Genomic DNA, 23348 nt, shown 5'->3' with positions numbered 1-23348 from the left:
TCCTCTTTAGGGCAGACAGCTTGCAGCAGGACCATCTGCCAGAGCAGGGCATAGGTACGCAGCACTGGACACAAGTCCGAACCTGCTTTGCCGGTTAGCTGAACAAAATAAGGACATACACAAATAGTTAAGACAAAATAAGGATGTATATAGATGATTTTTCTGTCTCTTCCAAGCTCAGAGCTACAGAGAATATGCTATAGAGGTAGCAGCTGTGGTAGTAGAGATAAAGCAGTCCCTGTGTGAAGAGCTCCCTACGGCACAGGCAGGTAAGGGAGGTCCTGATCCCAAGCAGAAGAAGGTCCCTCTGCGAGGGGAGTGCTGAGTAGCTGTAAGACAAAACCTCCTGCCTTGTAGCTGCTGTAATACTGGAGTGTCCAGCCCAGGCCCATGAGAAGCCAAATTAACACCTCCAAACTGATGTCAGTCCTATCTTAAAGTGGTTTTTTTCCCCCCTCTCAAAACATCATTACTGTACCTGAGCCCTTCTTCTGTTCTAAGTGAAGCTCTGAGCGAGCTACAGGTTTTGCTCTGACACTTTACGTTCCTTTTGGGTTCACAGTGCCAGTGACCATGCTCTGAACCTGCTGGGAAGTGAACTTGGACTAGCTAGTTACTAAGTCTAAGTAAAGGCTAAAGCACAGAAGGCAACATCAAGGGGCTTATTCCCAAATGTACTGCTTGATGACTACCAGGCTGTTTGCACAATGTGCCACTGTGCAAGGAGAGAAACACTTGAGCCTCTCCATTCCTCTGCAGGCCTTGAGTGAAGGAGGTCGAAGACCCTTGTCGAACAGAGTGGCTTTTAGCAGCTGGCGGGGAAACCAGACATTTGTACTACTCTGTCTTACGGAAGCTGGAACAAGATCGCCCTGTTTGGCTGTGAAGAGCAGAGCGGGGGGCAAGTGGGCTCCATGCCCCTGTTGCTTCTGCTTTGTGAGCTCTAATAACAAATGCCATCATACGAGAGAACGAAATAACACTGCTGAATCTGTTGTGCCCAGCATCCAAGAAAGTAGCTGACCTGATTGATGTCTTGGGAGAAGAGCTGCTGGTGTAGTCTTCTGTAACAAGATGCAAGGGAACAGGCAGTTCCTAGCTTTTGGGACCGGGATCTGAGAGAAGACACCCAAACCAGTGATGGTCTCCCTTGTGCTGCAAGCAAGCTTTAGTTATTTGTGCTATCAGAAAATCACTTCGGTTCCCATACAAAGAAGGCAATGGTTAAGGTGACAGGTGGAGGGCAATAAGGTCAGGATCGCAGGACTGTGGGGGCTCTGGGCTTTCCCCAGCTGCCTGTCCGCTCCGCAGGTCCTCTTGCAGCAAGAGTGTGCCACACTGTCGGCTTGCTGTCACCTGAACCAAAGCGCTGGGGGCAGGAGCATTGGCAGGAGACCCTGGGGGAAGTCGCGCTTCCCTTCACGCAATGCAGTCATTCCAGTGTGACAGCTCAGCGCAGTCCGTGTGGGAACTGCTGAAAGTAGGACCTCACTACAGATGACAAGGACACTAAATGTGCTTCTGGGACACCTACGTGCTAAGGTTAACTGAGCACAGGGATGCAGGTTTGCATCCTGCCAGCTCTCCTCCTGTCTGCTCCCACTGCCAGGAGATGATTTTGCAATGTAGATACCAGCTCCGGCTCCATCTGCAGCCCCGGTCTGTGCTTTTCCTTCAGCACAGGGACCAGCAGACATCCCTTGGCCTGAGCCTGTCCCAATGGGCAAGGCAGCCAAGACCCACCTGAACTCGGTGACTGCTGCAGGGTAAATCCAGCTGGGGTACAAAGTGTATGAATAGCCTTCCTGATCCTGTCATGACCAAGTGCGGCCATGGAGACAGGACTTTTATCTTTGTGCAGCACCCGCCAGACAGCTAATCTTGGGAGCACGTCTCCACTCCTTAGCAGGGCTGGTGAGACTGGGAGGAGGCTGCAGCTGTGCAGGAGACGGGGTTCATCTGCTTTCCCTCATATGTATGCAAGAAAAGCCCCTGCCCTTCCTTCTCCCACCAACATTTGCCTTTCATTTGTCTTTGCAACTGCCCTTTTTCAGCGCTGCCAGCACTAAAAGCCTTGGAGAAGTTGCAGTGCAGCCAGGCAGCGTGGCAGCTCAGGGGAAAGGGGGGCAGAGCACAGCCTGCTCCCTACGAATAAGCTCTGGCATGAATTGGGGAGGGTGGTGGGGGGTGGAAACCAGCCTTTGTGAGCAGAGTGAGAGCAGCTGGTGCAGCAGCTGTGTCCCAAACCCTGCATCACCCCAGGAAGCGCCTGGCCGAGGCTCCCCAGGGACAGGGAGAGCACTGCCAGCCGTTTGCTCCTGCCCGGCTGTTGGGGTTGCCTTTTTCTCCCCTCCCCAGATGGAAGAAACATTAACTGTGGGCAAACATCTGGTCTAACTGTTGCTTATGCTTCACAGTAATGATGATATTGCAGTGCAAGGGCTCCAGAGAGCAGGCCCTTGAATATTAGAAGGGCTAAGCGTTAATTAACTGTATTAATTTCCCTTAAGCAAGGCAGCATTTCTATTTGCTCTTTGCTGATGAAGAAATGAGGCACGGAGAGGTGGTATGATCGGTCACGGACATGCAGTATGTTACTGGCGTATTTAAAGATGTAGGAATCCAGGGAAATCATGGCACTGCTCCGTGCTGGCTGTCCTGCAGGGGAATTGCAGCCACTGCCAAAGTATCCAGCATAAAATCCTTTAAAGCCTAGAACCTGCTAGGCCAGCGCAGGGGCACTGCGTGTCAGGATCTGCTCCGCAGCAAAGGATTTAACTCATCGCTGTGAATGCCTCCCGCATCCCACGCACTGGTGGAAAAAACACCCTGTCTGCTGCGTCCCGGGCAGGTCGGGGTTGGCAGCAGCACCAGGCCAGGAGCCAGTGCTGGCCCACAGCCCTGCGCGGCAGCAGCAAGGGGCTGCTGGCCACCGTGCTCGACCACGGGGTCCCCCGGGGATGCATGGGGCAAATCGTGGGGGGCACAGAGGGTTTAAACCCTAGGATAGGCTCAGATGGGTTTTGGGTGCCTGGCGGAGACTCATGCTCCACGCTTTGCCCATGAGCTTCAACATCTCTGGGCCCTAGGAAAGGCCTAGTCTTTAAATGTTGGGGGGGTTTATTGGAAGGATTTTTTTTTTTTCCTTTTTAATTATGCTTTCTCATGCAGCAGGAAGGTTATCAGCGTCCTGCATGTGGGAGATGCTGATGGTGGGAGCCGCCTGTGCCGTGTCTCGTGAGTGGACTATCATCTCTCTCGGTGTGGCGGGACTACTCCCAGCTCCGGCTGCCGTCCCCTCTGCCCCTGCCTCCCCCCTGGCTGCACAGTCCTGCTGCCGGCACGGTCAAGTGCAGCTTTGCTTCCAGCAGAGCTTTTTCTCTGTGCTGCCCTGCAAGGCGTTATCAACTAGTGCTGAAGAAGCTGCTGAGGTCCACAGCTGTTCGGTGTTTGTAAACACAAAATGTCGTGAATCATCCAGCAAACAAACAGAGTGGATTGCAACATCCCAATCTTTCCGTGCGAGCTGGACCCCTCGAGCAGTATCAGAGCCCAAAGCCTCACGACTTGCCGGATGGCCTCATCCACAGTCTCGGGGCAACTTTGCAACAAGGGAGATGGCACAATCCCAAACTCATCCCTTCTTCCCTCCACCAGTCTTACAAACACGGTACAAGAGTCCCAACATCCCCCCGAGAACGTTGCCCCCACAGTACAGCAGACTAAGGCTGCACCCCGGCAAGGCTGAGCACCCCGTGACGCCCACCAGCTCCTTGACAAGCACCGCTGCGGGGCTGCCCCTGCGGCGAGGGGATGCCACCAGCCCGGGCAAGGCTGGAGTTACCGTCACCCCCCCGGGGAGGGGGGACGTCGGGGGGGCAGCCTGGGACACCCCCCAGAGCCCCAAATCCCCCGCCTTTTCTCCACCGGTGTCTCATCCGGGCCCCAGGGGTGGGCAGACTCCGCGGGGGAGGGTGATGTGAACTTTGCTCGTGGGTGTGGGTGCCAGTACCCTCCCCCGCCATCCGCAGAACAGCTGCACCCGTAGCCGGAAACCCGTCACCTCGACGGGGTAAGAACCGGAGCCCGGGCCCGGGACACACGAGACTCCTCCGTGCACGTCGCTGGGGATGATTCGGAAGGGGGATCCCGGGGGCGGCGGGGTGGCGGAGGGGGGGGGGGGGGACGGCGGCGGTCGCCGTCGTCCCCCCCCCCCCGCCGCCTCCGCCGCCGACCCCCGCGGCGCGTCCCCGAGCCGCCCCCCGATTGGCCCCTGCCTCGGCGCGGCGCCGCCGATTGGCCGCCTGTCAGCGGGTCCGGCGCCGCCGTCCGCCACCAATAAGCGAGCGGCACCGCCCGTCGCTTCGGCGGCGGTGACCAATAGGACGGCGCCCCCGCTTCCCCCTCCCTTACCCGCCGCGGCGCCCGGCGGCGGGCGCAGCCAATGGGCGGGCGGCGGGGAGGCTCGCGCCGCTTTCGCGGCAAAAAGGATTTGGCGCGCAAAGGCGCGCGGGGCCGGCGCGCCGAACAATACGGCGGCGGGCGCGGAGCCGAACCGAGCGGAGCGGCCCCGCGCCCGGCATGGGCCGCGCCCCTGCCCGCGCCCTGCCCGCCGCGCCGCCCGCCGCCCCGGCGGCCATGTGAGCCATGGCGGCGGCGGCGGGCGGCGCGGCGGGGCTGGCGGCGCTGCTGGGCAGCGCCTCCCCGCACCTCCTCATCGTCTCCGCCGCCGAAGAACCCGCGGGCAGCGGCCACCCCGACGCCGACCTCCTGCTCTTCGCCACGCCGCAGCCCGCCCGCCCCGGCGCCGCGCCGAGACGGCCAGCGCTGGGCCGCCCGCCGGTAACCCCCGGGGGCCGGGACGGGGAGGGGGCGGCGCGGGGGCGGGGGCGGCGGCGGAGCCCAGGACCCTGCGGGCTCCGGCGGGGCCGTGATGTATACCGGGCCGCGCTATGTGTCGAGCCGTGCAATACTGGGCCTCCTCGGGCCGGGCTATGTACCGGGCCGGGCGGGGCTGTGCCACGCCGTGCCCTGGTATACGCTGCTACCCCGTGCCATGCCGTGCTCTATATCGTGCTATGCTCTGTGCCCAGCTGTGCCGTGCTATACCAGCCGTGCCGCGCCATACCGTGCCACGCAGCACACCTGCCGAGCGCGGCCCTTCCCCAGCTGCCGCTCCAGAAACCACGTGCCCCGGAGTTGGGCCGTGCTTTGCCTTCCCCTCCTGAGGCCCACGCCTGCTTTGGGGTGCTCCCCGCAGCGTGGTGGGGCCCCCCGCGGCTGGGCCAGTCCCCCATTCCCGCTGGCATGCGTGGCAGCCGGGGTGCTGCTCCCGTCAACCCGTTCCTGTCAGGAGCAGGAGCTTCCATACCCCGTGGTGCTATGTCCCTGGCGGAGGGGGGATCCCTTGGCGGTCTATCACAGCTGCACTCTTGTCATGAGCACTGTGGGGGGCTGTGGCGGTGGCCATCCCTCTGATGAGCCCCATCCCTTGTAGGTGAAGAGGAAGTTGAACTTGGAGACGGATCACCAGTACATAGCGGAGAGCCTGCCGGTGGGCCGGGGCAAGGCCAGAAACCCCTCTAAAGGTACTGGCTCTGCTCCCCCAACCTCCCACCCCAAGCCAGCCCAGCCCAGAGCAGGGTGTCCGGGAGCCCCACTCTGCTGCCCACAGGCTGGGCTGCAACTCCGGGCTTGTCCCTGGCAGCTTCTCCCCGTCCCTTCGTGTCAGTTTGGAGAGGCTGCTCCTGGGGCCAGGCTGGTTTTGGCCGCTCTTTCCAGCCCGTGCTGCTGTCCCCCTGGGCTGATGGCATGGTTGTCCTGCCTGTCTGCTGGGCACCACGCTGGCTCCATCCCTCCCTGTGGGATGGAGTTGTAGCCACCAGCATGGTGTCAGTGCAGGCACAGGTGGACCCTCCATCATCTCCCCGCTGTCCCTTGCCTGGCACCTTGGTGTCAGAACTGAGCTTGTGGTCACGGCTGAGCACAGGTGTCAGAGCCCGCGCCAGGTCCTGCAGCATCCTTCCCATGGAAGATATGAAAAGCTCACCCCATTGCCCTGAGAAACCAGATGGGTTTCAGGGTGCTGGTCTTGGTCCACGAGCCATCTGTGAGCGTGGGGGGGGATGTTTTGGGACTTCTCAGCTCCAGCACTGGGTTTCTCTTGTGGCTAAATCACACTTGTCCTCGGTGGCTGGCAGGGGCAAAGTCTCCTGGGGAGAAGTCCCGCTATGAAACCTCGCTGAACCTCACCACCAAGCGCTTCCTGGAGCTGCTAAGCCAGTCGCCTGATGGCGTGGTGGACCTCAACTGGGCGGCCGAGGTCCTGAAGGTGCAGAAGAGGCGCATCTACGACATCACCAACGTCCTGGAGGGCATCCAGCTCATCACCAAGAAGTCCAAGAACAACATCCAGTGGCTGTATGTCCCTGGGCTGGGCTTGTGGGGCTGTGCCGGGCTGTCCGCTGGGATGGGGGAGCTGCCTGGGCCAGGCTTGGAGTGGAGCAGGGTCTTGCTGGGATGGAGAAGTGCAGAGCACTGGAGCATCTGCTCTGGGTTCAAGTGGGGTCCCCCTTCACATGGTCCACAGCCCTGGGCGAAGGCTGTGCTCAATTGCAGGTGGCTCCCAAGCAGCATTGGTATTCCTGTGTTGTCTGTGAGTTTCCCTCAGGCTCCCTGAGCTGATTCCCTGGGTATGGGGTGGGATTTAGCCTGGCCCAGGTGGAGACAGTCATGGTGTGGGGCAGAGGGAGCTGTGAGGTTAGGCTTCTGATGGCTGCGGTGCTCCTCAGGGGCAACCAGGCCACCGTGGGGGCCCCCGGCCAGCACCGGCTGCTGGAGAAGGAGCTGCGGGAGCTGCAGGCGGCCGAGCGGCAGCTGGACAACCTCATCCAGACGTGCACGGTGCAGCTGCGCCTGCTCACTGAGGACCCTGCCAACCAGCAATATCCTTTGGTGCAGGGCTGGGATGGGGCCGGCTGGGGGGGGGGAGCAGTTGAGCCCCGAGGTGCACCCAGCAGCATTGCAAGTCAGGGCGTTTTGCCACCTGCCCCACTGCTGCATGAGAACATCCCTGTGTCTGCTCCTTGACCCACCACACCGCAGCCTACGTGACCTGCCAGGATCTCCGCAGCATTGTGGACCCATCAGAGCAAATGGTGATGGTTATCAAAGCCCCCCCGGAGACCCAGTTGCAGGTCTCGGACCCAGCGGAGGTAAGCTGGGGCCACCCTCTGCTCCTCATGTCTGCACAGCCCTCAGCAAAGCCCAGCCCAGGCTCCCTGGGCATCCTTGCGCCTCCTTATCTCACTCCTCTCCCCTTATCCCAGGCTTTCCAGGTCTCTGTGCGAAGCACTCAGGGCCCCATCGACGTCTTCCTCTGCCCCGAGGACAGCTCGGGGGTCTGTAGCCCCGTCAAGAGCCCCTTCAAAGCCCCCGCAGAGGAGTCATCTCCCAGCCATTCGCAGCCCAGAGCTTCCCCGCTCCTGCATCCTGCCCAGGATGTGAACATGCCGCTGCTGCCTGGAGAGCAAGGTGGGCGGCTGGGGCTGGGGACAGGGGTGCTGGCGTGATGGCAGGGTGGCTCTGGCCAGGGGTTCTTGCTGTGTTTGCAGCTGTGAGCCCCTCTGCTGTCAGCACAAGCAAGGAGCTGGGGTGATGCTTGGGCACCTCAACAAGGCAGGAAGGCAGGTTCTCCTGCATAGCCAAAACCTGCTTTTTGGGGGGTTTTTTTGGCAAGTATTGTGGAATTTACAGCTGCTTCCTATCCTCACAGAAACACTGCTGCCTGGGACGAGCACACTGCCCAGCAAGTGCCCAGTGGAGGAGGTGAGCCTGTCGCCACTGGCCTCCATGGACGCCCTCCTGGAGCAGAGCAGGGAGGACTTTTCGGGTTTCTTGGCGGACGAGTTCATCAACCTGTCACCGCCGCAGGTGCAGGACTACCACTTTGGCCTGGAGGAGGGTGAGGGCATCAGCGAACTCTTCGACTGCGACTTTGGGGACTTCACACCCTTGGACTTCTGAGGCTCTGCCCGGGTGTTCGCAGGGGAGTTGCCAGGTGCGGGGGGGCACCCCCGGGCTCCTGCCCTCACAGGCAGGGCAGGCAGCGCCTCCAGCTGCAGCACCTGCAGCTCCTCTCCCTGTCCCTTTTTGCAATATTTTCTTCTTGCCCCTCCAGCCCTGCCAAGACCGGCAGGGGCCAGTGGCGTCCCCAGCTCCAGTCCTGCAAGGGGGGATGCCCAGGTGGGGGTCCCATCTTGGGGGACTCTCCACAGGGCCCTGATCAGGGGGGGCTTGCCCAGGGCAGAGCCGCTGCCCCCCTCCCCTGGCTGCCCGTTACAGAGCTTTAAGCAGTCCTGTGTATAGATTTGATTAATTTATTATTGTCCCCTGGGGACAGTGTTTAATTTCCCAAGGGGGTTGGGGGGGGGCCGTGCAGCAGAGTGGGGGTGCCGAGAAGTTTTGGTGTGCTGGGAAGGGGGTGGTGGAAATGCGGGGGGCGCTGGGTTGGAGCTGTGTCCCCCTGCATGGGGGGCTGCCCACAGCCTGGCTGAGTGTGGGGTATTTATTTATTATTTATGGCATGTAGGAGCTCTCCCGGGACGGGGGGGGGCAGGAGGGAGCAGGGGGACGGTGCTGGTCAGGGGGAGACATAGAGAGCCCCACTGGGGGCTCACTGGCACATCCCAGCTTTGCTCGCGGCCAAAACAGGGCTGCTGGCAAGGCCACTGTGGTGGCAGGTGGCTGCGGGAGGGGGGCTGGGGCTGGGGCTGGCAGCCCTGGGACCATGTGCATGTCCCTTTGGGGGGACAAAGGGGTGTCCTGGGGGGGGTGTGCATCTCTGCGGGCGAGGACCCAATGCTGTCTCCAGGCTTTTCTTCCCCTCCCCATGCAGCCGTTCAGCCTTTTGGCTCTGTCTCCCCCTCTCTGGCCCACTGGAGCTGGGAGAAGCAGAGGGGAAGAGAGGGGGGTCCCAGGGCCCCCCGGGGCCAGGCTGGAGACGCACTTTCACTTTTACTGCCTTTTAACAAGCTTGTGTTTCTCTGGGCTTCATGTTTAATAAAGGTTTCTACTGACTGGCCTTTGGTGCAGGGCTGTGCTCAGGTGGCTGGGGGCATGAGGGGTGGTGGGGACCCTAACCTGAGAAACCAAGGGGGTTTGGGTTATTCTGGGGTGGGGGTGTTCCATTTTGAACTTGAAATGCACAAGCATTTGTCACTGCCTGGGGTTGCAGGATGTGCTTTGGTCCTTGGAGGTTGTTGGGTTTTTTTTTCCCTTCTGCAACTTCACACACTCCCATGTGTGAGATGGGAGCTGGGGCTGATCCTGCCACCCTCTGCTCCCCCAAAGAGGCCGTGCCCCAGGGGGCTGGGGCGATAGGTCTGGATGGGATTGCTTCTCCTTTCGGCATCCCCTGTCCCCACTCGGCTCCTCTCCTGCCTGGCCCCCTCCCCTGCCTTCCCCCTGCTTTTGGGGCAGTGTTTGCATGGGGGGTGCCTGTGGTTGCAGCTCCTATGCGGGGAGGAGGAAGGCAGCGTGGGACCAATGTGAAACCAGTCCATGCATCCACCACACCGCAGGCTCCCAGTGACTTCCCAGCTCCCCTGTTCACCCCAGCACCTCTTGGTCCTGCCTGAATGCAGCTGCTGGCACCAGTTTGTGGCCCAAAGTTCGAGGTTCCCTGTGTCCCTGTTCAGTGGGGAAGAGCCGGCTGCAAGCTGTAGCCCTGACCCTGAGTGCCCCAACCCCCTCTGTGGCACAAGGTCCCCTTCCTGGGGAGCGAGGGACATCGAGGACTCCCCGGAGAGGGATGCTTGGAGACTCCAGGGACCCCCCCGGCAGCCTGGAGAGGGCCCTGGGGGGCTGTGGCTCCCGCCCCAGTGGCAGGCAGGGACATGTCACTTCCTTCCCATGTTTGTGTGCTCGCTCCCCTCCTCCTCCCAGCCGGCCTCCTGCCTGTTTCTCCATTAAACAGCCTGATAAATATTTCACCCTGGACCATGTTGCATAAGCTGACCCTGCTCCTGTGCCAGCCTTTGCAGGGAATGGGAGCCCAGGTTCTGACTGGGCTGCTGATGGGTGCTGGGGTGGCACGGTGAGCCCATCACCACTGCCTAGCATCCCACCTCTGTCCTCATGCCTCCATCCCTGCACCCGAGTGCATTCCCCAGCTCGTTGTGCTGCCACAGGATTGTTCTTACCACAGGACACACATGGATAGCAGTGTGCCGGTGGAGGGTGGCAAACTCCACGGCTCAGCCCCGTCTATGATGCCAGCTCCCTGCACCATCCCTGCTTCCAGCCCTCCTCCCTGCAGCCCCCTGGGACCGGCCAGGGCTCGGGAGGGGGGCTGGCGAGGACCCTGATGAGGAGGGGTGTGTGCCATGCTGTCCCAAAACCCAGCAGCCAGGAGGGCAATGGCACACAGCCTGTCTGTCCTCTGTGCTTGAGTGGGATGAGCCGGTGGCTTGCTGTCATGCTGTTGCCCCATCAAATGGGGCTTTTTCAGGCAATTAAACTGAAAGAGCTCTTCTGCTGCTCCAGTCCATGAGGATCGTGCCCCATAGAGCCGGTGGCAGGAGGACGGGAAGTCCAGGGTGGGTGGGCATGTGCCCTTGTCCCGTGCTTGCTGCATTGTTCTTTACAAGGTCAACATTTGTCACCTGAGGTGACAGAGGTGCTGAAGCTTTTATGATTTACTGCAGGGTGCCCAGCCCAGCCATGTGTCAATGCATCCTCATCCCTGTGCTTAGCAAGATCCAGCCCTTCTTCTCCTCTCCCCCTTTTAGTTTTGTTTTTGTGGAGGGTGACAGTGGTCTGCAGTGCTGCCTAAAGGGGTGAGACCCCGGCAAAAGGAAAGTGGCCATTGGCTTTCACGGGAGCCAGCGGGCACAGGGAGAGGGGAGAGGACTCAATGCCAACGTCCTGGGCAATGCTGGGCTATTTCCACGAGCAAGCTAACCCCTGGTAGCAGCACAGCTTTTCCCCTTTCCCCTGAGCAAAGGCAATCCTCTCTGATGGCATTCACCATCACATTCCCCTAATAGGGAACCTCATGGGATGATGATCCCTTGGGAGTCCCAGTCCCCATGAAGCAGGCCCCCCAGCAGGGACAGGACCATGTCCCCCACTGTGGCAGTGTAGCCCATCTCAGGGGGCGATGCGTTGGCGGCTCCACGTGAGCCAGAGCACTGTAAAAATAACCACTCTGCCTCCCAGGGATGATTCATGATGCAGCTGAAGGGCTTCCCTCCTGCTATTTTGAATCACTGGAGAAAAAGCTGGTGATAGCTCACGTAAGGGCTCTCGTTTCTGAAGAGCACGTGGCAGCTTTGGGAAGTGGCCCTGGGTGCTGCCTGGTTTTATGATCTATCTGCACCATGGATGCTTTTCTTTGTCAGGCAAAGCAGACATGGTGTGGGAGATGGGCACCCTGCACGCCCCATGGGTTCTTGGCTCCTGTTAATTTCCATCTCCCATTCCCTGGCAGTGCCCCTGCAGGGACCATGCCCGTCCAGCTCTGGGGGTGCCTGGTGCTGTTGGACTGCAGTGGTGGCTCCATTGGCACCTGCAAACGCTGCAGCAGGCAGGTGGGCATCCACAGGCTGAGCTGTGCTGGATGCAGATGGTGCTGAGCTCAGGCAGTCCTGTGGTCTCCTGTCCCCGTGCTGCGAGGTTTGGACTCGGAGGAGTCAGGAGAGCCCAACAGTGAGACGAGCTCTGGGACAGGCTGTCAGTGGCTGGGGGCAGCATTAGACGCTGACACAGCATAAAGTTTGCCAGAATTTATACCTTTAATCTAATCCCCCTTGGAGGGTCTGGGCAGGTTTTGGGGTCTCTATAGGCCCCTGTTGTACTTCTGGCCTGGGGTGCCATGCCCCTGCCAGCCTGCTTCTGCCTCATGCTTCAATATTTCCACTTCCAAAAGTGACTTGCATTTCTTCCGCAAGGAAGTAGCTCAGGGAGGTGAAGTGCAGCATCGTTTATTCACAAGACGCTGGTAAGTGGGTGCTTCATTTAATTCCTGCCCAGTTGTGTCCCTGTGCCCTCCCAGCCTGGGGAGCAGACCCCTGGCATACCCACCACAGCTGGGGCCAAGGCCACATCCCCCTTCCCTGCTGGTGGCTTTCGGGGTGCACTTTCGAAGCACCTGTGGAAGGAGCTGGGGGCACCCACTGCCTCCTGCCACTGGCAGTTTTGCCCTTGACTTTGCCGTCACTTTCCAGCTGCTCCTTCCCACGCTGAAACTCATGCTGACCCCAAGGCATCCCAATAGGGACCGAGAACAGATTTTAGCAACACAGGAGTGCAAAATGGCTCCCCCAGGGCTTTGCTTTGATACATGGCAGAGCTCTGCCATGGCCCAAGCCCCTTCTCACACTCCCTGGCAAGGTGATCCTCTGTTTCTGCTGCCGTAGGCCTCCCCTGCCTGTTTCTCTAGTACCTGCCTCCATTTTAGTTTGATTTGATGATGGCCATGCTCAACAGCTCCAGGTCTTGGACCTCTTTCTGCCTTCCCGGGGGCAGGGGACAGCCCTGTGCAATGTGTGGTCTGGGTGCACATGCTCCCCGTAGCCCTTGGATACCCCTGCCAGGTCCCAGGTGCACTTTTTCTGCCTCTTTTCCCTTGCACATACCCGGAGCAGCCAGGAGATGGTAAAAATAACCGTGATGCATCCTTGCAACTGCTCCAGGCTCAGCTTGCAGCCGGTTGTCCCTGGGGGATGAGGAGAGCAAGCGAACTACACATGCCGTGGCTTGGTCACGTTGGGCTAGGTAAGCGGCTTGGTTTTGAGACCTCGGTGAAGAGAAACTGAGCTCAGCAAAACGAGTTGGCCTCGAGAGGTCCATGTGAAGGGAGAGGTGCTGCAGTTGGAGGCAAGCCTGGCTGGGATTTTGCATCCAGGCAAAACTGGTGTGTGTCCCTTTCTGTAAGTAAAATATTGGGATACCCCGAGAAGGATGGGAAGCAGCCCACCACCCCAAGAAGTCACCGCACCGCGTGTATCCTGGGAGCAGTGTGAAGCTCTGCCCAGGCACGGCTTTATCTAGTTTATTTACCTAATTATCTGTTTCATGTTTGTGAAAACCTTTGAGGACGGACATGGGTGTTCGTCCTATTCCTCTCCACACACACAGGCCTCTGGGCGCCTGTGCTGGGCAGGGATGGAGGCAGCTCCTGCCTCCTTCTCCTCCCCAGCCAGCCTGTCCCCCACTCCTGCAGCCCCTGACTGGGGGGGAAGGGGGTTTTACATCTGCTTGAGGTACTGGGGACCCAGCGCCATCGGTATGACTCCCTCATGCCCGGCATGCTGCACTGCAGGGAAGCAGCAGAGAGCACAGGCTGCCCAGCACTGTGGGCACGGAGGAGCTGGGACCACTGGACAGTCATTTGAAACCACTCTGGGTGGCTGGGGGACCACCCCAGGGCCAGCCGCAACCACAAGGGGACCACCTAAGGCCAAACTAGGGCCACCCCAGGGCCAACTGGAGCAACCAGGGCTACCCTGGGGCCAACAGGGACCACAATGGGACCACCCGTGGCCAAAGTGGGGCCAGCTGGGGCAACCAGGGCTACCCTGGGGCCAACAGCATCCATGCCGGAACCACCCATGGCGAAACTGGCACCAGCTGGGGCAACCAGGGAGGGTCACAACACAGTGCGACGACCCAGGGCCGCACCGGGACCACCGTGGGCAGCATTGGAGACAAGTGGGAGCACAGTGGGGTGCCCTGGATCCAACTGGGACCAGCCCGGGGCAACCTCACAGCCGACCAGGCCCCGGGCACAAGCGGCACCCGGGCAACGGCGGCCTGCGCCCACGCCCCCGCGTCCCTCACAGCGCCGCCCCGCCCCTCGGCCCTCCGCCAACGACAGGCACGGTCCTGAGGTGCCAATCACCGGTCGCGGCCAACCGGATCGCCGCCGGGGCGGGCCCTCAGCGGAGGCAAAGTTGCCTTGGCGGCTGCGGAGCGGTACGGGCGAGTCCAGCTCCGCGCCGCGCTCCCTACGGCACCGCAGCCTTCCCTACGGCAGCGTACCGCGGGGCACCGCACCGCACCCTACGGCATCGCACCCTACGGCACCGCAGCGCTCCCTACGGCACCGCGGCGCCCGCGCCCGGCGGGGCCATGATGGCGTGCGCCGAGCTGCTGGCCGTGTGCCTGCTGTCAGCCGACCGCGGCCCCGCGGCCCGCCACCAGCCGCTCCCCATCTTCCACGACGTGAGTACTGCGGGGCGGGCCCCCAGCGAGCCCCTGTCCCAGCCCCGGGGCTAGCGCGGGCCAGGCGGGCCGCGGTGCCTCCTCAGAGGGAGCCGTGGCAGGGCAGCACGTGTAGGTGTCAGGGTGAGGCCCTTTCCCGCCTGCCCCAGCTGAGGAACCAAACCCAAGGGACAAGCGAGTGGGCCCTGCTGCTGCTCTAAGCCTGCAGCTGTGACTCGAGGCGTGGGTCGTGATGTCTTAAATAATACTCAGCGTTGTGTCCTTTTTCTGAATTATGGGCCTTTGAGTGGCTAGAAATAGCCCACTCCTTATCAAGAGCTGGCTGTCGTGACTCCTGGAGCGGGAGCTGTGTGTGTCTGGCAGGAAAGCTGCAGAAGGTACTCTGTAGCTGTTAAAAGTCGTGGGATCCCACAGGCAAAGTGTGTCCAGTGCCCGCTGCAGCCCCCCGTCCCTGCTCGCTTCTAACATGCCAGGAGTTGTGGAGGAAGATGCTCTTTGTGCAGGTTGGAGGTTGGCCAGGCATCCTGGCGGCTGTGGGTGGCTTGGGCGAGTCGAAGATGCGGATAGTGGTCGTTTTCATTTTCACAAGACAGGTCCTGGTACAGTGCCTCCCATCATACCACGTCCCCTCAAGCCCCATGGCGAGGGTGCTCCTGTCAAGAGGGAGCTGTGCATGCCGGGGCTCTGGGGGAGGCAGCGCCTCTTCCCCTGTGGCACCTGGCAGGGCGGGCAGGTGACTGCATGCCTGGCCAGCTCCCAGGGCAAGTGGCACAGCCTGGGTCAAAGCCCACCTCCACTGTTGGAGCACATCAGAGGTGCTCAACCCTCCTGCTCCTTGCCATATTTAGTGAGCTGTAGAGTGCCTGGGTCAGGTGGGCAGTGCCCAAAACTCCCTGGTGGGCCACCAGCCCTCACATTCCCCTGTGTCTGGCACCACTGGGGTCTAAGTCACCCTATGGACCCAAGGGGACACGTGAGTGGAGGTGCTGCCCCTGCCCTGCCGCAGGGACTGGGGAGGATAAAGCAAGTGAGGATTAAGGGTGAGGGCTGGTGTGGTGCTCCAGCACCTGGACAGCCCAGGACAGAGCCAGCTGTCATCTCAGTCCCATCACAGTCTGGGTGGTGCCACCCTCCGAGTCCTAGCTCATCCTGGAGGAGGGGAGCAGGAGATCTCAGGCAGCACTTTGGGAAGGTGAATGCAATGCCTAGTCCGGTCCTCTGTCTGGGAGACCTCCTGGCATCACCAGGGAGCAGCTGGCAAGTGCACCTCCCTCAGCAGCGGTGGTGCTTGCAGCTTCCAGCTGGGGGTCAGGGTCTCCCTCCTGCCGTGGGGGGATTTCAGACTGCAGGGCTCTCCAGCCAGCATCATTACCCACACTAATTACTTGGCTGATGGAAGATGGGCTGGAGGGGGGGTTGGTGACAGCTGTGTTCTAGCTCAGCTCCTCTGGGCACTCAAGAGTCCCACATCTATCCCTCAGGGCGTCATTAAGGCAATTAAAATGGGAAGTGTTAACAGTGCTAGCGGCTGCTTTCTGGGTTCTGGCGGCTTCCCTTCCTCTTCCCCGTGGCTCCCTTTGCTCCTGCCTCAGCTCCGGAGCTTGACAGGGTGAGTTTCATATCTCTGCTTTTGGGTCTGGGCAGTCGGCTGGTCTCCAGCTGCCCCCCCAGGCTTGTCAGGACAAGCTGCCCCCCTGCTGCAACAGGGCAGGATCCCAGCCTGCCCCTTGGGCAGTGGGAAGGCAGGGCTGCCCACGACAGATCCCGGGTGGCAGCTGGTGCTTCTCCTGGGACCGGAGCCACTGTCTCCCTGCCCGCAGATCACCTGCCTTCAGGAGAGGTGAGGAGGAGGAGGAGGGCTTTGCCTGAGATGCTTCGCTGCAGGCGCTGTACAAACTGCAGTGCTGCCATCGCCGTTGTTTCTCTGTGCAGACATCTCAAGCCTTTGGGAGATTTGTCCCCCAGGCTGGTGCTCGGGGCTTGCTTATTCCCCTCTCAGTGTACGAGAGGTTCAGAAAAGCCACTTGGACAGCCTACCATTTATTGTCAGCGCTTGGCCACAGCCCACATTAACCTGCAGTGGGTCAATGAGCATGGTGTCCCCAGGGCGACTGTCCCCTCCCCAACAGCTGGTGTGTCCCTGGCTGTGTGTCCAGCAGCCGCGGTTGCTTCCAGCCCTGCAGGGAAAAGTGCTATAATGTCCCTCCTTCCTGGGGTGTGGGGGGTTCATCCCCAAATAAATGCTGGTTCAGTGCTTCTTCCATCAGTCCCAGTTGTGTCTGCTGCTGCAGGCACCGAGCAGGCCTGCAGATGCTTGGACCCGAGCCCAGGAGTTGAGGGCTAAAGGAAATGTCTCGGGCTTGAGGCAGTGTCCCTGTGTTTCTGAGAGTGCTAGCCCTCCGAGCGCAAGCGAGGGATTGCCTCTAGGGCCTCTCCAGCAGCCGACACAGACCTGATCCCATTCCCAGCCTGGCTTTGCATCACTTTTCCCTGTTTTTGTCCCAGGGCTGCTCTCTGCATTGGGCTCTTGCACTGGGAGCAGCACTTACCTGCTATTGCCATCCACGTTGCTACACCCCAGGGGGGCCGGGGGTCACTCTGTGGAGCATGGAAGCAGCTATGCACTATTTTTGCTTGGCTGGAGTTGGATCCTGCCTCGCGCACAGGAGCCATCGGTGTTTTCTGGTGCGTGCAGCGCTCACCAAGGCACCCCTCTGCAGCTGGGTTTGGCTGAGGACGGGCTCGCTGGGAGTGGCAAGGAGCCCCGCCATCCCTGGGGGACATGGAATAGATGTGGCCTCACCTCACAGGGCTCTTGCAGCTCTGCTGCTTGCGCCACGTTTATTTGTTTTGAGTTTCAGGCAGCTGTTGTGTGTGCACTGGCAGTGCTTTTCTACACACCGCTGGAGCAGAGGATCCCATGCACGAGGGAGAAGTGTTAGCTCTCTTTGCTGAGGTTCTTGCTGAACCCAGCATGGGGTCACCCCCAATTAGAGACCTTCTCAGCCCCATGCGATCCGCCCCAAAATTGTGCTCTCCCTCTTAGCCCACAGACAGAGCTTGCTGAGCAAGGTCAGCCTGTGAGTGGGCAATGTTTGGCCTTACTTGAATCTGCATTTAAGTGCCTGGGTGACACTTGACTGTCTTTGGGATGAGCTAGCTGGCCTCAGTGACATTTGGAGTCATAGAGTTGTCATTGCATGAGCCATGTGTCTCTCCGATGACAGAGAGCTCTGCGGGATTAAGCATTTGCCATGACAGAAAGTGGCGTGCCCAAGGCAGGGAGGTGGCAGGGTGGCACAGGCATGTGGGACCTGCTGGTGCTGCCCCTGCCTGCAGGCAGAGCTGCCTCTGCACCTGGGGAGCCCTGGCATGTGTAACCCCGCAGCCATGAGACCCACAATGCACCAGCAAACTCTTTAGCCTGGAGAAAGCTGTGCTTTAAAACACAGAGAAATCCCCAGTGCGTGGGAGCTGCGGGTCCCTGTCTCGGCTGGTAGTGGTAAAGCTCCAAAGCGCATCCAGTGAGTCCTACGGGGCGTTTAGAGAGTGCCTGCCCTGCTTTCCGGCAAGGGAAGCAGTCTGGCTGGCTGGAAGCCAGCGTCCCGGAGGGACAGTTACCTAACGCTGGTCAGCTCAGGGCAGCCTTCGTTCCCTGCAGCAGCTTGGGTCGGGAGGAGCTTGCCTTGCTCAGAAGAGCATCCGAGGAGGAGGTGTCCCGGCTCCTGGTTTGGGTCGTGGGGAAGGACCAGGGAGCTCCCCACTGGGACCAGCATCAGAAAAGCCTCTGCCCAGTTGCAAGCCAGCGGCTTCCTCAGGAGTGAGCAGTGGAGGTTTCTCTGGGCAGCTGTTTCTTTACCTCAAAGTGATTTTTCAGGGATGTTTCAGTGGCTAGATGTGGGCAGAAGGCAGCTGGGGGCGGAGGGGGCAGCTGGCAGTGACATGTTTCTTGTGGCAGGGAGAAGAGCTGGTCTGGGGGCAGTTTTATCAGTGGTCTCCGCTTTGCATGGAAAAGAATATAATTAAGTCTGCTTTCCCTTTTTCCTGCCCTTTTTCATTCCTGATCTTTCTTCAGACTGTCAGATTTCTTCATGAACCAGGATGATTAAAAAGGATGATTAAAAAGGAGAAAGTTTACACACACACAAGTTTCTGTCATTGGCTCCATTAGGATGTGCTGGCCAAAACCTCATACTGTTCAGTCTGCAAGATGTTCCCAGGCTTTGGAAATTATATTGTTCCTTACCAGAGTCAGCCCCAGACCTTCAGATAATTATTGGTGAAAGAGGAGCCAGGCAGGGCTAAGAAGCCCCAGCTTTCTTCTGGGCTGTGGGCAGAAGCCTTGTGGTTGGGAACCTGGCTTTGACACCCTGAACTGGAGCAGCTCTCCAACTGTGCTCTGTGGCAGAATTAGTTACAGATTAATTAGTTCATTAATTTTTAATTACAGTGTGTGTGCATGTCGAGGTGTTGCAGGAAGGATTGTTGTGAAGGGTGATTACAAAGTGCGGGACAAAGAGCTGCTCCTTGGTGCAGATGGTTGAAGTGTCAGTGGTGATGCACAAAGTGCTCCCATTATGGAGTGGTTTTATGCTTAATGTTCTTTCATTTAAAGGGTCTGAAAAATTAAACACTTTCCATCACAAGGGTGTAGCAAAACCCTTTCTACTTTGTCTCCCTCTGTGTTCTCTATAAGATGCTCGGTGTGAGTGCTGGGCTCACTCGGGTGGCAGTGGCTGTGCTGAGAGCTTTGCGCATTGGAGGCAAGAAATGGTATTAATTGTTTGCAAAGGGGAATTTCTGTGGAGCAACCTGTGCAGCGCTGGCCTGTACAGCCCTGGCAGCAGGGGCTTCTGCATGGCTCTCCCAGGCTCGAGGAGGTGATTCTCCCATGATCGCAGTGCTGGGTGCCACCTGGCTCACTGTTCAGCACTGCTGCTCTCCCTGCTGCCTCACTAAACCCTGTTGTATTTTTTCTTGCAGATTTTCCGTCGAGCTGACAAGAACGGTGAGTGCTTTGTTCCTACTGCTGCCTCCCCCTCCCTGCTGGGGTCTGGGGGAAGAAGTGCAGCCCATCTCTGCTGGGAGATTTGCCTGAAAAAGTGAAGGAGCATAAGGGCAAGCAGCTCTCTGGCTGCAAGAGAAGTGCTTTTCTGCTTCACCTGGAGGAAAAGGCACTGGAGCAAAGGGCCTCGCTAGGGGCTGGAGAAGTGGGCTCCCCCACTTCACCATCCATGCGCCATGCAGGACAGAGCCCCTTCCAAGCCATTCTCCTGCCTGCATGCACACGATCTCTCCTGTGCACCGCTAGCAGTGAGAAGGGAAGGCAAAGCAAGCTGTGCAGCAAGCAGCCCAGGGGCTATCAGTTTTCTGCTCCGTCCCTTGCAGGATTGATTCAGTCTCTGCGCTCAGTCTAGTGTTTCACAGGTGTCCCCATTTGGGTGGCCCTGTTCCTGGATGCCCACTGGAGTCCCTGACATTTGAGAGTTAGGCTCTGCTACCTGGGTTTTAATCTGGCACCCATAAACCAAGTCAAAAATCACAAGTCGTTTCTCTGAGCCTTCCCACCCCCTCTTGGACTCTTCTCTTTCACAGTAGCTTGCAGGTTTCGGGAGCCGCTTTTGTTGCAGATCAAAATGCAGCCCAGGAGCTGAAGTCCTCCACAGGACAGAAGGAAAAAGCTCTTGAGTCAATGGAGAGATTTTCTTTCCATAAAAACCTGGTGCCGTCCTCACTGTGCTGTTTGTAATGGACTCTATACTTGGACAGTCAGCTTGGACAGTCATCTAAGTACAGAGTGCCTGCATGCATTTCTGAAAACAATGCAGTGGGGTCTTTTGGAAGGGGCTGAAATTTCCACCCGAAATTCCAGCGGCAGTGACCCTGCTTGCCAGCGCTCCTGGGTTTTTGATGGGGACTGGTGGGACATGCTTTCAATGATTATCTGCTCTAATTATTATGCACAACACGCCCAACCGTCCCACGCTCCCGGTAGAGAGGCTGCTGGGAGGATCGCTGGGGCCTGTTTGCTTCTTTCTGCAGATATATAATTATTCTTCCCTTTTATTTAAATGCAGATGATGGGAAGCTGTCATTTGAGGAGTTCAAGAACTATTTTGCTGATGGGATCCTGAGCTCGGAGGAGCTGTGGGAGTTGTTCAGTGGCATTGACAGGCGTCATTCAGAGTAAGTACCGTGGTGGCACAGAGGAGAGGAGACGAAGGAGAATATAAAACTGCTTGACTGTAGATAGAGGACATTTGGAGGCGGGTGTGATAAATAGTCAGGGTGAGATAAACCTACCTCTTGTAACACGCAGATGTTAAAACCCATTGAACACCAGCTACGAGCATTGGTGATGAGAGAAGCCAGACATTTTGAGAACAGTTGTTATCAGATTTACTGTAGTTCCATAGAAGCAAGCATCCATTTAAAATTACATCATGTTAGTTTGAAAAACGTATTCCAGAAATACACAGCTCTATAGAGCAGGTTGTGTGTCTGCAGGAGGAGCATGTGGTGGTGTAAGGACAATGCACAGACTGTGTAAAGTTGGAGACTTAGCCACTGCTGACACAGGGAACTGCTTTTCACTTACGTAAGAGCTGCTTTCCACCAGAAGTGGGCCTTATGAGTGTAACTGTGAATTTAGGCCAGCTACTTTTAAAAAAAGAAACCCCTAAAGAACAGGAGAAGTAATTGCACTTAGCTCTGGTCTCCTCTTGACTGGTGCTATCTAGAGGAGTCTGTTGGGCTCAGCTGGGTTTCTCATCCCAGTCTTGTGGATATCAGTGTGGCTTTGCTGGGGTCCCTCTGCCCTGCCGGCTGCTGTGAAAGAGCATGTTTTGGCACTTGGAGAAACTGGCTGTTGATAAATTGCATGTCTGGGGGCTGCCTGTTCAGATGGAGAGGTGCTGCTGGGGCAGGAGGTGGCTGCAGCTTCCTCCCGGTCTTGGGTGGCAGGCTTGGCTCTGGCTCATGCCACTTCCCTGGCACCCCAGGAAGCATCTCCTGCACCTCTTCGATGCCCTCGGCCAGGGCAGTGTCTGAGCAGGTCCTTTCCAGGGAGAGGTAACTCAGAGCAGCCTTAGCTGCACATGCTGGCCCCAGGGCTTTTCAGGGAGCCAGGACAGCAGGGGAGCCAGGACAGCAGCACGGAGGGCCTGTGCCACGCTGAGATGCCAACAGCCACTGAATGCCACTGAGCCACTGACAGCAGATACCCAGTGGTCCCTGGCTGCAAGTCCCCACATCATCCACCCAGGACTGGGGGAGTGGGGATGGTTGACTCCTGCCAAATGTCAGGGTGGTGGGTTTAACTGATGCTCCCACTTCAGTGGTGGGGCAGAGAAGTGGGCTGGTGTGTGCAGCCCCTGGTGCTGCTTTCTTTTAAGCCTGGCTGCCCATTGCTGCCTGTCCTGCCAGTTGGGCTTGTTGGATGTGGGCAGCAGGAGATGTCTCCTGAAAACAGCTGTCTCTTTGAGCTGTGATCCCAAGGGATTTAGCAGTGAGCCACTTCCTTTCCTCTGCAAGTGCTCCTTTCCTTTCACTCCATTTTGGGGTGACCTTGGAGTCACCCCTCATACAATACCGCTGGAAAACACGGGTTGCAGCAAAGCAGAGAGTTTTAACTGTGCCCTTAACTGAATGGTGAAGATCTGGTTTACCATCGCTTTCAGGTCAGGCTTCTTCCGTCCATCTAGAGCAGATAAACAGGGCTGACCGACGGGCCCAGTGTGAGCTGGCTGTCTCTGAGAGCTGTGCATGGTCCTGGCTGTAGCAGTGCTCTCTATAACTCATTACCCATAATGACGGTGCGGTAGCTATGACAACGTGGTAGTTGCAGCTTGAGCTGGTGACATCTATTAGCAGGGCATGACCGTTGGGTCTTTGATCTCTTTCTGCCATGAATAGCAGAAGGGACCCTGCGGACAAAGCTGGTTTCCAAATTCCCGTGTTCAGTGACTTCAAGCAAATGTAGGAGATGCTGTCCCTCCAGTGCTGCAAGGATGCCCTCATTTCTGCAAGAGCAGAAGGGAAAGTCCAGCCCTGAGGCCATTGCAGGTGTAGTTCTTGTTTCTGTCTCTGGCTGGGACATGGTCCACATGCACATGCGCAGGGTCAGTACATGGGACAGCTTCAGTGTGAGGAGGCGGGAGTGGGATGGGATGTGGGAGGTGGCAGCAGAGAACTGTACATGATTTCTTCAGCTTCATCCCCAGCTTGTGGAGGAGGAGGAGGTGGGACCTCCCAGAGAGGGAGCCTGGTGCTCAGTTTATTGCCTGGTAAGAGGCATCCTGCCCCCTGCAAACAATGTGGGGCAGCACTGCATCTGCCAGAGTGCTCCGATTCTGGCCCAGAGCTGCCTGTCTGCTGGGATGCGGGATTTGGAGAGACAGGCCTGTCTTCAGGGAGGCATGGCCCCATCTGTTCCCAGGTAATGGAAATCAAGCTGTGTTCAGCACGCTGGGCCTCGTAGTCGTAGAGGTCTCTGTGGCTCTGTGTCTAGAGCTGGACTTTCTGGCATTTGTTTTTGGGGTGTGTAGTGGGCTCCTTTGTACAGTGCTGGTGCCCTGCTGTTCCCTTGATGGGGGGGGCTGAGCAGCCCCTCTCCTCTGGCCTGCCTGCTTGCCTTGCATTTGCAGAAACTTAGCATTTTTGAGAGCTGACTGAAATTTGCTGCCAGATTCAAGAGTTATTATCCAAGGTAATACTCAAAGTATCACAAAGCTGGAAAGCAACTACAAGCTCTACAAACCTATCTGGCGTGCTTCTTTCATGTCCCATAGCTTTTTTGGTGATAGAAAAGTCTCACCCTTAATCCCTTGGCCACAAGGGTGCTGTGTTCATCAGTTCTAGGCTGAAACTTGCGTTTCTTTGTCAGTGCCAGCCTGACTCAAGGAGAGACAGTAACAGAGACCTTTAAACCCAGGCAGTCTCCATGTCTGAGTAACGGAGCACTGCCCAGACACATCCGGACCCTCGTCCATCGCTGTGAACCTGCAGCTGCTCCCCTGGCTCCCAAAGCTGACATCTTGGAAGATGAGTATTTCAGAGGTCTCGTATATTACTTGCTCTCCTTCCAGAGAGCCCACGGCACCACACTCTGCTTTTCTCCCTGT

General features: G+C 58.4%; 2 protein-coding genes across 4 annotated transcripts in view; both read left to right on the top strand.

Annotated features, from left to right (window-relative positions):
- The first annotated feature begins 4446 nt into the window (after nucleotides 1–4446).
- Nucleotides 4447–9082, top strand: E2F1 (E2F transcription factor 1). The gene is made up of 7 exons (XM_069807472.1): nucleotides 4447–4842; nucleotides 5498–5588; nucleotides 6201–6420; nucleotides 6792–6944; nucleotides 7100–7214; nucleotides 7329–7533; nucleotides 7775–9082. The coding sequence occupies exons 1-7, from the start codon at nucleotides 4648–4650 to the stop codon at nucleotides 8023–8025; spliced, it is 1230 nt and encodes a 409-aa protein (XP_069663573.1). The 5' UTR covers nucleotides 4447–4647; the 3' UTR covers nucleotides 8026–9082.
- A 4868-nt stretch (nucleotides 9083–13950) lies between these two features.
- Nucleotides 13951–23348, top strand: part of NECAB3 (N-terminal EF-hand calcium binding protein 3) — a 29693-nt gene continuing 20295 nt past the window's right edge. For 2 of the 3 annotated variants that reach the window (XM_069807460.1, XM_069807445.1), the window contains exons 1-3: nucleotides 13951–14226; nucleotides 19210–19234; nucleotides 20304–20412. In XM_069807460.1, coding sequence (XP_069663561.1) covers nucleotides 14134–14226; nucleotides 19210–19234; nucleotides 20304–20412 — 227 coding nt within the window. In that variant the 5' untranslated portion in view covers nucleotides 13951–14133. The remainder of the gene's footprint in view (nucleotides 14227–19209; nucleotides 19235–20303; nucleotides 20413–23348) is intronic. The other variant, XM_069807454.1, reaches the window with a different exon arrangement.

Source organism: Haliaeetus albicilla, chromosome 2 (genome assembly GCF_947461875.1).
Source record: "Haliaeetus albicilla chromosome 2, bHalAlb1.1, whole genome shotgun sequence".
Classification (NCBI taxonomy): Eukaryota; Metazoa; Chordata; class Aves; order Accipitriformes; family Accipitridae; genus Haliaeetus; species Haliaeetus albicilla.
The sequence above is the reverse complement of the archived record's forward strand: the minus strand, read 5'-3'. Positions and strand labels throughout refer to the sequence as shown.